The sequence below is a fragment of the Melospiza melodia genome, chromosome 5 (genome assembly GCF_035770615.1).
Source record: "Melospiza melodia melodia isolate bMelMel2 chromosome 5, bMelMel2.pri, whole genome shotgun sequence".
Lineage (NCBI taxonomy): Eukaryota > Metazoa > Chordata > Aves > Passeriformes > Passerellidae > Melospiza > Melospiza melodia.
The window spans coordinates 37,923,089-37,935,571 of record NC_086198.1 but is presented as its reverse complement, the minus strand read 5'-3'; the positions used below and the strand labels follow the sequence as shown (position 1 = coordinate 37,935,571).

General features: G+C 39.4%; 1 protein-coding gene across 1 annotated transcript; it reads right to left on the bottom strand.

The window, feature by feature from the left end:
* Positions 1-146: 146 nt before the first annotated feature.
* PLK4 (polo like kinase 4) lies at positions 147-12,483 on the bottom strand. Its single transcript, XM_063157092.1, has 16 exons — positions 12,367-12,483; positions 11,877-11,972; positions 11,328-11,423; positions 11,116-11,230; positions 9,142-10,174; positions 7,556-7,656; positions 5,986-6,377; positions 5,450-5,554; positions 4,994-5,096; positions 4,402-4,551; positions 3,949-4,079; positions 3,475-3,566; positions 3,110-3,248; positions 2,140-2,280; positions 1,149-1,255; positions 147-758 (listed from the first exon to the last, which is right to left on the bottom strand). The coding sequence occupies exons 1-16, from the start codon at positions 12,394-12,396 to the stop codon at positions 659-661; spliced, it is 2,931 nt and encodes a 976-aa protein (XP_063013162.1). The 5' UTR covers positions 12,397-12,483; the 3' UTR covers positions 147-658.

Genomic DNA, 12,483 nt, shown 5'->3' with positions numbered 1-12,483 from the left:
CCAAATGCTTGGGAGAAAAGCTGCTGTTAATGCTACTTCAGCTGTTTTAAGTATTACTCAATGGTAAAACAAGGTAGAACCACCTAAGTTATTAACTCTTCTCCTTTAACATTACTTGACCATGAAACAAATAAATAGATCCAGGCAATTACCACTGCATTTATTTTTTTTTTTTTTGTATAACATGCTTGTGCAGGGAAGTTTTAAGCTGCTGCTACAAAAAATAAAAACAGACTTATAAAACATATACATATTTACATATATTACTTGTAAGACATAAAAATATAAGTTATTTACAAATACAAATACTTGAACAGCACAGATGCATTTTCCTTGATTGTTGGCACTGAGTAAGCAGTGGAGTAAGAAAAAAAAATAAAACAGATTCAGATTATTTCCAAAGACTTAACACAGTCAAGAACTAAGTTTCTCAAAGCTTGGCTTGAGTGAGTTTATCCATCACTTTAATGAAAAATATGTTTTGGATGAGACTTCACACACAATTTGCTACACATAAAGAGAGCAACCCTCCCCTTCCTAGCTTTTTACCAGATTTTGGAAGAATCTCTGCATAGGCTGAGTAAGATCAGTCACTTGACTGGGAAGCCAGTGAGTGAGTTTATTAAGCTCTTGTGCCATGACACCCGGTGTCCTTGAATCAGTGAGGACCAGCAGGATTGGTAAACATTACAAGAATAGAAGACAGACAGTGCAGCTTCTCTTTGATGTATTCTGGCAACTTATCATCTTCTCCATACCTGGAGTGGCAAAGCAGCATAGAAAAATTGAGATGCTTAAATACTTTATTTCATGACAATATAGTTATTTCAAAACATGACTTTGCTCAAGCTCCCTGTTTTTAATACTACACATGAATAGTGGCTGCACTCTGGAGACCAAGCAGATGCATTCCCAGCTTGTTTTAGTCATTTGTTATCCAGATAACAAATGAATATTTACTTGTTATCAGTTGGCTATGGGTGCTTCTCTTTATTTAAGGAGCTTACATAAGCTAACCAACTATGAAGTGATGGCAATGCTAAGGTTTAAAATTTACAACCAGAGTCAGGAGCAGCTATGAAGTTGCCTGATGTACAGCAGCCTTGCACTGAGTTAGCTGGATGTTTTTGTGGCAGGAACAGACTCACCTGCTTGTCTGGCCCTCTGGAGAAGTGTAAGTGATGGAAGAGACACCTGCTTGGGCTACCAGCTGGGATCCATCATTGAACTGAACCCATACTGCTCCACTGGTCAGCTGAGGAGAGAGGTTACATTGTGGTTTGAGCATACAAAATACAAAATTACAAACCTAGAACTCTTCTAATAATGGAAACTGAAAGCTTTTCAAAATTCCTAAAGGGACTTAGGTATTTTGTCAGTCTTCCAAAGAAAAAGATGGCATGGATTTTACTTTGGAGGAAGTAGTCTCATGCTGACTTCCTCAGGTTTCAGATGCTTGGCTTTAGATATCCTTGTCAATACCAGATAAATGAAGCATTACCTTTAGCTTAACCACTCCTAAAGAAATCTTATGAAGGGCCAAACACTAAAAAGAAGCCCATTTGTGAGAGATCACAGCTATACACAATTTAAACTTTATATATAATCAAGAGAACTTTTTCTGTTAGGAGAGGAAGCTTACTTTATCTGGATAGCCAAGAACGTTTTAAATTTAAAGTTTATCCAACAGAAAAGCAGAGGGAAGATGGCTTTGCCAGGAAACAGCTTCTCCTGCTGTAGAGGAAAATACATTTCTCTTATATAGATCTGGTCTGTAGCTATTACAAACTCTGTCATGACACCTTTGTATCTGTATTAGTGAACAGAGAAGTGAAACAGTTTCAGTTTTTTACTAGAGTCAAATTTAAATGACAAAGGACACTGAAACAGGCAGTAATAGCCACAGGAAAACTGTGGTAACTGAGATACTGAATTATTATTTTGGTTTCTTCTAGTTATGTAGATCACTATGGTTTTTATCTAAGACACTTATTTAAAAATATCTTTATGCATACAAATTTTAGACTTAAGCTGTAGTGCACAACTGAATGATTCCTCACAAATCAAGTTTCAATAAAAAATAGCTATCTCAACCTCATAGGAAAAAGAACAGACATGCCTCCTTTGTTAATTTCTCACCTGAGAAGCCCAACCAACATTTTTCACAAAAACAGATTTGACAAGTTGGGCTGAATTTGGGCTGCATTCCGTTGGATGAACAGAGGAGCAGGTCTTTTCAACAGTGTCAGTCAGAAATGTAGGCTTTTCACAGGGCACCACCTAAAAGCCAGAGATGCACAGAATGAACAGAATTAACAACCTTGGCATTAATCCTCCTGAGGGGCTGCAGTGGTCAGTGCCACCTGTTCATGTGTACAGACAGATTCAGCATTACAGTAGAAAAACCCCACAGGGACACAACTTTTTGTTGTCAGTTCACTTCAGGCAGGTGGAAATGTGCAGGATTCTGTACTAGGGACATGAACTACACAATCAAACAGATGCAGATCCTACAAATGTAGACTGATGTATATTCAACAAAGCTCACAATACAAACTCAGTGTGCCAAGGCCCCAGTATGATTCAGTCAGCTGAGGAAGTTTTATCAGGGACCAAAGCTTGGTGGGCCTTTTAAACAAACCAGATGAAATTGCTCACAAAGCCTTATTGGCTACACATATATTCTCACTTACCCTTTTCTTATATACACATTCAGACTTGATAATTTCAGAACAACAACATCAAGTGCCAATACCCTTTGTGACACCATTTGTTATACAGCGCTGAGGGCACATCAGAGCTTTCAAACTAAAGATTCTTGTCTAACACAAATAAGCAATTTTCAAACTCTGTTCCCAGGGGGAATTTGTAGCAAAGTTTTGGAGTGTTCTGATTTTTCAGATGCTCTTAAATCCAGGTATCAAAATCCACATATTCTAGTCAGTATGCTCACAAATGGCTAATAAAAGCCCATGGCCATACAAATGAAATTCCATTAATTCAAGTAAAACAGCAACATGGGAGACTGGTTGGTACATGTAATTCCATTAATTCAAGTAAAACAGCAACATGGGAGACTGGTCTCCATGGTACATCCTTCTGTACTTACAGGAGCACAGTTTGGAGTCTGAACTGGAGTAGAACTGGCAGCTTGATTTCTATCCCATGCCACAACTTCTTTTGAATAGTTTGTCTTGTCCAACAGTGGAGGTGCTACAGCCAGTGGTGATTCAGTATTACCAGGTTTCCTGGAAAAATAATGAGAAAAACAGGGAAAAGGTCTGTACAAAAGGGATTAAAGAAACAAATGAAGAAACAGCTCTTCCTTCATTTTACTATGGACTGTCCAAAGCACTTGATGGCAGGAGTTTTCTACAGAACTGTTTTTCAGTTCATGTACATAAGTATGCAATAAATATTCAATAAATACATAAATATTCAAATACATCAGTATTTTGAACTGAAAGATATTACCTTCCAACAATTATTGGAAAAAATGGAGCACTTCCACTCCTTTTCTCTTCTTCCAAAACAGCACATTCCAGTGCAAGGCATATACGATGTCCCTGAAATGAGGAGTTTATTCAAGTTTTAAACTGAGACTTGTATAACTATTTCATACACATTTTGTGGCAAGTAAGGCCGCCTAAGGAAACTTCAACAGTACTGAATTTTTCAAGTTGTATAAAGCAGCTTCATTTGTAGTGTCTAATCCTTTCACCAGACAGACAAACCTGCTTTACACACTAGTAAGAATTTCCCCTCAGTCTTGCTTGTGAGGGATGGTAACCATTACCTCTACTCTGATATTTGTTCTTCCAGAAACAACACCCTCCCTCTTTAATAGTGTAATGAAAAACATGCAGAGCAACACAGGAGGCACATTTGTGAAAGGGAAGGTGAATTTTCAGGAAGATGCTTGGAAAAGGTCTGTGTAAAACATCTCACCTCATTGGCATGATCCATATAAGCCTGGATTTCCTTCTTCAACCCTGCTTCACTTTCTCCTTTCAAAGTGAAGGATTTCCCTGACTTTTCAATCACACGAGTTACACCAGCCGTCTTATGGATCTTTGCTCCTGCAAGAAAATGTGAATACTTTCAGTGTGAGCTGTATAAAATAACAGTTCAACCATGGAAATAAGAGTTCATGAATAAAACCAAAGTATAATTCAAATAACACTTTTGCAACACGTACTTCCTGAAAAAAATATCACTAAGGAATTAAAGAATCAACTAAATCTACAAGTGCTAAAATAAAGGCAGGGTGTCCAAAAAACTGCTTATAGTGCACTATTTTCTTCAAACTGGAGTGGTGGTTATTTAGTGTTAGGTAATATTTTAGTGCAGCCCTAAAATGATGATTTAACTATTAGTATAACTGCAAAAATGAATACATACCATCATAAAAACAAATTTCAACATCTGCAGGGGGTGAATTTTCCATCAACATGCACTTGGCATATCTTGTATAAAACGTCACTTTGGGGGTTTTTGTTCTCACCAACTGCACAAATTTAGCTGCATACTGGTATTTTTTCCAGTACTTTTCTAAAAAAGAAAATTTAGAATTTAGCAGATTAAACACTCATGCAGCAGCTTGAAGAGAAATAATTTAAATTATATATTTGATAGCTGAAAGTTGTGAGTAGTATTTAAGTACTTGACAGGCATGTTTAGAGAAACTGACTTATTTCCACCAACAGCTCCTGGTATGAATGAGGAAAATATTAAAAGAGTTTTAATTTTAATACACTACGTTATAAAGGGGAGACTCCTTAAAGCTTCCATATAAAAGGAATCAAAACCTGTGGGTTACACTTCCTTGTGAAGTTTCAAAACATTTTCCAGTTAAATTGTATTTTAAATCTAATTCTGAAAGGACTTTTACTTCAGAGTTATCTGAAAAGTAATAGACGAAAGCTATAAAGTCACAAGATTCACTTAAAATATCACATTAATCAAGATAATTTTTAAGTAAATTTCAGGTTACCCGGCAAGTTGTCAAAATTATACGTGCAGATGCCTTCAGGAGGAGGAGGAGGTCTGTCATCAAGAAGGAAACCTCTTCCTTCATTTGGATGATAAACTGCAATCTACAAAAAGGGAAAAAAAATTGTGCGTAGTTGCAACTTACTACAGCATTGTGCACTTTTAACAGGTATGGAAATAACTCACATTTTAATTAAGCTCTATTCCTCTAAGTAATTATTTAACAGCAGCACTTCTTCACCAATACTTCACCTATTCCAAAAGTCAAGTCCAATTTTTTTCTGAAATAATTGCTTGCTCCTTGTATTTATATGGCTTTATTATGGAGGGGCAGAGTTTACAGCTGTGCATATATAAACAGAGGATTTCAAAAGAAATAATCACTTAAAAAGAAAAAACCAGCTCTGAATGAACTCCAAGCACTTCATAAAACTGAAGAAATCAAAATTGTACTCACCACATTTCCATCACAAGATATTCTGAGAACTTCTTTCACAAGTTCCTGCGAGCGGTGTTCTTTCAGAAACTCCATACACACTTCCCCAGTATCTAGAATGCTCACCTAAAATATATTAAACATAATTTACTTTCTGCAAAAGGTAAGATACCACTTTTTTCCCCCCCACAAATGCTTTAATAAATGCTTTTATTTTTCCTTAAATGCCCTTCAAACAGATAAATGCTTCTTACAGTAACTTTTGTTATTAGTGCTATTTTTTTAAAAGCAGAGCACTTCGAGATGACTGAAGGGTATCAGCCTGGTAACTGAGGGTGAGGCTTCCTAAAAGCAAACACAGACAGGTCTGCTCTATCATGCTTTAAGTATTCTCTATACAAAAGCTAAGATGCATCTTACTACTATGATTTTAAATGAAATTATCCTAGATTCAGTTTCCTAAAAACATCTATTTCTATTTTACCAAGTGATTTTAAAGAGGCAGTCACACCATACTAAGCATTTCAATTGTTCCCATTTTCAGAACTGATACTTACCACTGCATTTTTGGTTTTCTGCCTGATGGGTTTCAGCCTGTGAGCAGTGAGAGGTGACACAACACTCCTCAGTGTAGGTTTCTGGTGTGCTGATGGTTCTTGGCCACAAGTTTGCTTTTGCTCTGGAGCTGACCAAAGGCCACATGTCACTCTGGAGTTCAGCCAGAGGCCAGGCTGAACTTTCTCATTTTTGCAGACAACTCCAGGGATGCATTGCTTTGGGTTTCTCTGGTTTAAAGAATGTGGGCAGTCCCCAGATGCTCCGTGGTTCCTGATGTCTTTTAGGGTGTTCCATGCATTCCTTGGTGCATCCTGCTGCACATCCAGGTGGTACCGAAAGCCTCCCTGTGTGTTACTCTTGGCACTCAGGTCTGCAGGTGGCCCCAGAGCATCTGAAAGCACCACAAAGGACATTGCAGATTCAGAGTCAGAGCCAGAAGGAAAAAACTCTACTATAGCTCAAAAGCTTCTTAAGGGATTGTATAGAAGGCTTATTTAAGGGAAGAATGGGATTTCTTTAATTCTCAGTCCAAATCATCAGGCCTTTTACCAACGGTAGCAAAATTACAGTGCTACTTTAAGCTGCTCCTACATTGCAGTTATGATGGTCTTCAGTTTTTATACATCAAATAATTTTAAAGAATAATTTATAAACAAAATTCTAGGACTTCAAGTAGATTCTTATACAAGAATTAGTTTCATTTGTTGAAAAACAGCTTATTTACTATTCAGATAACCACTAGTAGCAGATTTCATGTAAGTTGCAGTTGATCTAAGTGTTTTTACCATCTACCAGAGGTCTTAGTACTCAAAATGTTAAATGCACACTACAAAACCCTTGTTTTATTTTTAAAACACTTGTATTTATTTATTTTGAACACCTGTTTTTATATTTAATCTTCCTATAACTCCTTCCCTAGTTTTGATATTTAAGCCCTTGATCAACTTTCACCTCACCCACATCATTATTTTGCTCCTTCTGCTGTGTGGCTGAACAGTTGAGAAGGGACCAAAAATTAAATAGGATTATTCAGACCATATGTTCTCTGATTCCAAATCCCTGTAGACAGGAAGGGAAGGAGTCCAGTAATATCAAAAAAGGCCAGAATGGATTTATGGTTTATTCTTATGATTAAATTACTTGATTTGTAAATGATGTAATATGATGCACAACAAAGAACACCTCCTTCCCTTCTGTGTCTTTGTCCTTTCCTCCACCCATCCTTCTGTAGCCTTATTATTTTTCTCATTCATTGAGATCCCATCTTCTCTTATTTAATTGTAATTGCACAACTAAATCAACAGGGCTTTCAAGTCACCTGCTAGTATTTTGTCATATATTTACTCTGACATATTTACACAACAGGGTCTAAAATTCTGATTTCCTCTTTGTTTTGGTTTTTTGTTTATTTTTTTGCTAAAATACTAGTAGAAAACAACAAGCTTGTTTTAGGAAACTATACATTCAAATTCAATGTACAAAGAAATAAAAGAAGAATAGAAAATCTCACTGAAACTAACAGAAGTCTTTAACTTGACTGCAAAAATACAGAAGTGATGAGTAACACACCATTTGTTTGCATGCTTCCAAGCCACTGCTGCATGGTCTCAGCCTGGGACTTCTGCTCTAACAAACCAACCTGGGGCTTCACTGGGCACAGATAATTTGGGCTACAAAATAAAAGTTACACACATAATCAAGTTTGCATCAAAGATACTTGCACAACAAAAATTAAAATGCTACAGCTGCAGAAACCACAACACTTAGAACATTTAGGAAATGCAGGTGGCATTTTGTAGCTCTAGGCAGCAAAGAAGGTGCTGCTTTTTATTTTATTTTCAAATAAAATCATTTCCAAATGGAATGAAAAGTGATGATAATGCTGCCAGCAGTAGCTGTTCTGACATCTAGCACTTAATTCACAGCCTTGGAGAAGACCCAGTGACGGCATGCATAACAAACATGCAGCTCAAAGATGCCAATCCTACCACCCAAAATAATCTGAATTTGTATAAAATACAGCCAAACCCAGAAATTATAATGACTTTTTACCAGTTTTTTAGATGATCACATATATGTAGCCACAGGTGATAGAATGCATGTGTTGAAGGATAAAGAATACACACAAAACCAGTTACTGCAGTCACTGATCTGATGTAAATTCACACTAATCTCCTGGGAGTTTTTTTTAATCTCCATAGCCTGAACCTGTCTGCACTTTCTTGAGTGATGATGACTGCTTCACCATTGGCAAGGGCTCATTTATCAGCCAAACCACCCCAAAACCACAGAATATAAATCATCAAATTCAAGTCTTAGGACTTGCATTTAAGATTTTGCTGTGCAAGCTATCTACAGGTGTAAAAGGCTTTCCTATAATCAATTATTATTTTAAAAAAAAGTTTTAACCATTAAGTTAATCCCACACATTAATATCCTCTCATGTTTACATTCAGCATGGCTTTGTGAAGTCATGGGGAACAAAAGTAAGCATTAAGTAACATTTGTATAAACTTTTGATTTATCAAACATTTCTCATACTAGAAAGAATGCACATGCCCACTGAACTTTGCTTATGTCATACACCTGACAACAGTCAAGAAAAACTTCTTACTCCATTTACTTTTTTTTCACTTTCTTGTTTGTCTTTTCCTTGAACTGATTTGCAAAGAGAAAACAGAGGAAATTATGCCAGTTCTTCATGTGGAAAGAAATGCAGGAACTAAGATATGGAAGTCCTTATATTAAAACAGAAAATTATTCTTTTGATATTCTGCTTATAGAAAATCTATAGAAAAGGAGCCAGGATTTTCACAGAGAAGTTACAAATAAGTACAGGACTCAATTTCAGATAATTATTTATGATTGACACCTTCCTTCTGACACATCTCTATAATCTATTGCCTAATCTTTACTAAATTTTTGTTTTATCCTCTCCAAGCATAAATAAAAATCACCTCAAGAGATGAGCAAGTAAAAATGTTGATAATTGCACCTTGAATGCCTTCTCCCTTCATCTGTCTCTTCTACAAAGAACAATCAGCAAGACTCTCTACTACAATTACTGTGGGGAAAGAAATCATCAACTTGTTGCAAGTGGAAAGAAGACAATAAAGGAGCTCTAAATTTCATCTGAATAGAAAACTGATTCTTACTGTGGTTGATCTTTTACAGGTGGAGATATCTGCTCTTCAAAAGAACCATGAGTACTAGAAGTCTTCTCCTTAAATATTTCTCCTATATCAGAATAGCTGTTGGCAGGTGAAAAGTACTCTGTGTTCTCCCTTGCTCCTATTTTAGGCTGGGAAAGCACTTCCAAGGAGTGACAGCGATCCATGACGTTGGAGATGCCCTGAGTGTGGCTGTGGGACGTGCCAGACCTGTCTGAGGAGTGGGCTCTTCGGAGGTAGCGCGAATGTGGCCTCTCCTCAGCAGCCTGTGTGCTTCTTCCCCTGCCACTTACTCCAGTTTCCTTTCCCTGAATTCCCCACTGTTGGAAAGAACCACTTCCATCTCCTGATGAATTTGTACTGGAATTCTTGTTTGTAGGAAAAAAAGTGATTTTATTTGGGAGCGGCTGTCCAACTAACAGCTTCTTCTTTTCCTTCAAGCTACCACTGGTACTGATGCTGGAAGAGCCCATGAAGGTCGTAGAGATGGTGGCATTCCCACTGTCCATGGAATCTTCTGAGCTCCCCAGATCTCTGCTCCGTGCAGAGCCACCCCTGGCCATGAAAGGATGATCCAAGACGGAGGAAAGGCTCAAGCGATCGGCGGGGTTTTTGCGCAGTAGCCTGTGGATGAGGTCCTGTGCCTCTCTGGACAGGAAGGCTGGCATCTCATAATCTGCCAGCACCACTTTGTTCAGTGTGTTCCTGACAGTGTCTGTGTCAAAAGGCGGCTTGCCAATGAGCAGGGTGTAAAACATGCAGCCCAGAGACCACACGTCCGACTCCAGCCCGTGCGGGCTCCTCGTGGCGATCTCCGGGGAGATGTAATTGGGAGTCCCACACATGGTGTAATGCTTCTCATGAGGCATCTTCAGCTGAGTGGCCAAGCCAAAATCAGCAATCTTGACGTTCATGTTGCTGGTGAGTAAGATATTGGAGAGGGTGAGGTCCCGGTGCAGGATTCCGTGGGAATGGAGGTACAGCATGCCCGTGATAATCTGGTGCAGGAAGTGTCGCGCTGTCAAAACAGAACCACACGTTGCACTCTTAGATTTGAAATCCTAGCTCTGAAGATAACTCAGCTTTAAGCCTGCTATTTGTCTTGCTTCTATTTTTTCTTAGGTGTCAGACTAGTGAAGCTGGAATTACCTTCGTACAACTTTGTTCTTTATTGTAACACAGGAAACGGGACTGGAAATATTTTCAATTGGCCCAAACTTTCTCAAATTAGATTCTTAAGAATCAAAGCCAGATACAAATTAAAGTAGTGATGCTTTTATAGCAATACCCCATTAATCCAGTCCTGTGGCCTAGGTCCCAAAAAATCCCTATCTATAGCAGAATCATGGAATTAAATTAGAAACTGATAGAGAAGCAGGTAAGCAGGAAACTTCTTAAGCAGGTAAGAAGTTCTTCTCAGTAAGAAGAACTGAGTGAGAGGTGAGCATTGAGGTGAGTCTGGAAGCACTAAAGGCAGAGGTTGCCAATTTTCCTGTTCTTCTTTCCTCTTCCAATTTTAACCTACATTCCAACAGAATTTTAAGTACTAAGGTAAGCTCTACTTTCTCTCTTTATCTGCCTTCTAAGATCACCATGTTTTTATACTCCACATAGCACAAAAAGAAACAAATGTTCTGTTCTTCTTTCCTCTTCCCAGTCTTGACTCACATTTCAACACAATTCTAAGTACAAAGGTAAGCTCTACTTTCTCTCTGTATCTGCCTTCTAAGATCATCATGTTTTTATACTCCATATAGCACAAAAAGAACCAAATGTATATAGAAATACAGGTGAATACATACACAATAATAATCAATCTTTAGATTATCACTTACCACAAGATTTTAAGGTATAGAAACTGTGATGGCAGGTTTAAACACTCTTCCTCTAGAATTTAATAGTTATTAATATTAATAATTAGTTATGCAGACAGCTCCACAGACCAAAAAAAAATCTCACCTTCATCTTCTGAAAAGGGTTTCTTTCTGTTCTTTATATATCTGCTCATTTCGCCATTGTGACATATCTCAAGTATCAAGTACACATAGTTGCTATCTTCAAAATAGTTATAAAGCTGGGAAAAAAAAGACAATGAAAAAATGAAATTCCATTTTGTAGACCCTGCAGCAAGTCACATATACAGCCCTCTCCACAAACCCCAAGGTTCTTACCTCGAGTATAGATGGATGCTTTAGCTGACAATGTATTTTCACCTCATTCTGAACCCTCTGTACCATTCCAACTTTGTGCATGGCTTTTTTGTCTATCTGTAAGTGGATCACAGCATAACTTAAGACGTTCAGTGCATGTTTGCCTGGCAATTTTTAAATATAAAATTTTCACACAGTTTAACTTAATGAACTCTTTTAATGATCAAGTCTTATAGATAATTGGAGGAACACCACAACTGAAAGCAGTCAAGTGATAACATTATCAACACTAACGCTTATTAATATTTTTTCTGAAATACTTAAGCAGAGAAACCTAAATCTCATTTTGCTACACAGATAGGCTAAATGTAGCCAACACTAAAAAGCATTTCTATTAGATATTAAGTCTTTTTCGTTGTGGTGCATCTTTCAGGATCGAGTCGCGATCTTAATGTCCGTTATTTACAAACATTTAACCCAAACACCAGTGCCCAACTGCATAACCCCAACCTGTTGCAACTTTGCATTCGGTCTCTAAGGAGACGGATACTTTCTGGCCGCCTGCCTTACCATTTTGATGGCCACTTCCAGGCCGGTTTTCAGGGACACTGCTCTGTAGACCCCCGCGAAGGAGCCCTTGCCCAGGAGGTTCCCCACCTTGAAATCCTGCAAGACCAACAAACCGCGCTCGTTAGCCGGGGCTTTGTCACTCAAACCTCGCAGCTCCCCTCTCGATGCGGAGTCCCCGCACCCCGAGATCCGGCAAACCCGAGGCGAACCGGGGCTACCTGCAGGGAGCTCTCCGGGGCGCGGCGGCGGCGGGGCCCGGCCGGCCCGCACAGCCACCCCCGCCGCATCCTCCTGCCGGCACCGCGCTGCCGCTGCCCGGCCCGGCCCGGCCTTCCCGCCGCCGCTCCCGCCGCGGCTCCCGGGACGCGGGACACCCCCGCCCCCGGCTGCCATGGCAGCGCCGCTCCCCGCCGACACGTGGGGCCGGGGCGAAGGCGCGGGAGGAATGGCGCTCCCACCAACCCGCGCCCCGAGGGGCTGCGCGCCGCACCTCTATCCTCTCGCCGATGCAGGTCGCCATGGCGCCGGCCGTTCTCCCTCGGGTCCCGCTACCGGTCGTGCCGAGAGCCTGGGGCGCGCTTAACCCATCAGGGCGCCCTGGGCCGCC

What these genes read in the sequence shown, in the direction of transcription:
- PLK4 (XM_063157092.1), bottom strand. Translation starts at nt 12,396, where the DNA reads ATGGCGACCTGCATCGGCGAGAGGATAGAG. An exon ending in TATCTTGTGATGGAAATGTG is followed by an intron (nt 5,097 to 5,449) that starts GTGAGTACAATT and finishes CCCTTTTTGTAG; the next exon opens with ATTGCAGTTTATCATCCAAA. An exon ending in TAATTTTGACAACTTGCCGG is followed by an intron (nt 4,552 to 4,993) that starts GTAACCTGAAAT and finishes TTTCTTTTTTAG; the next exon opens with AAAAGTACTGGAAAAAATAC.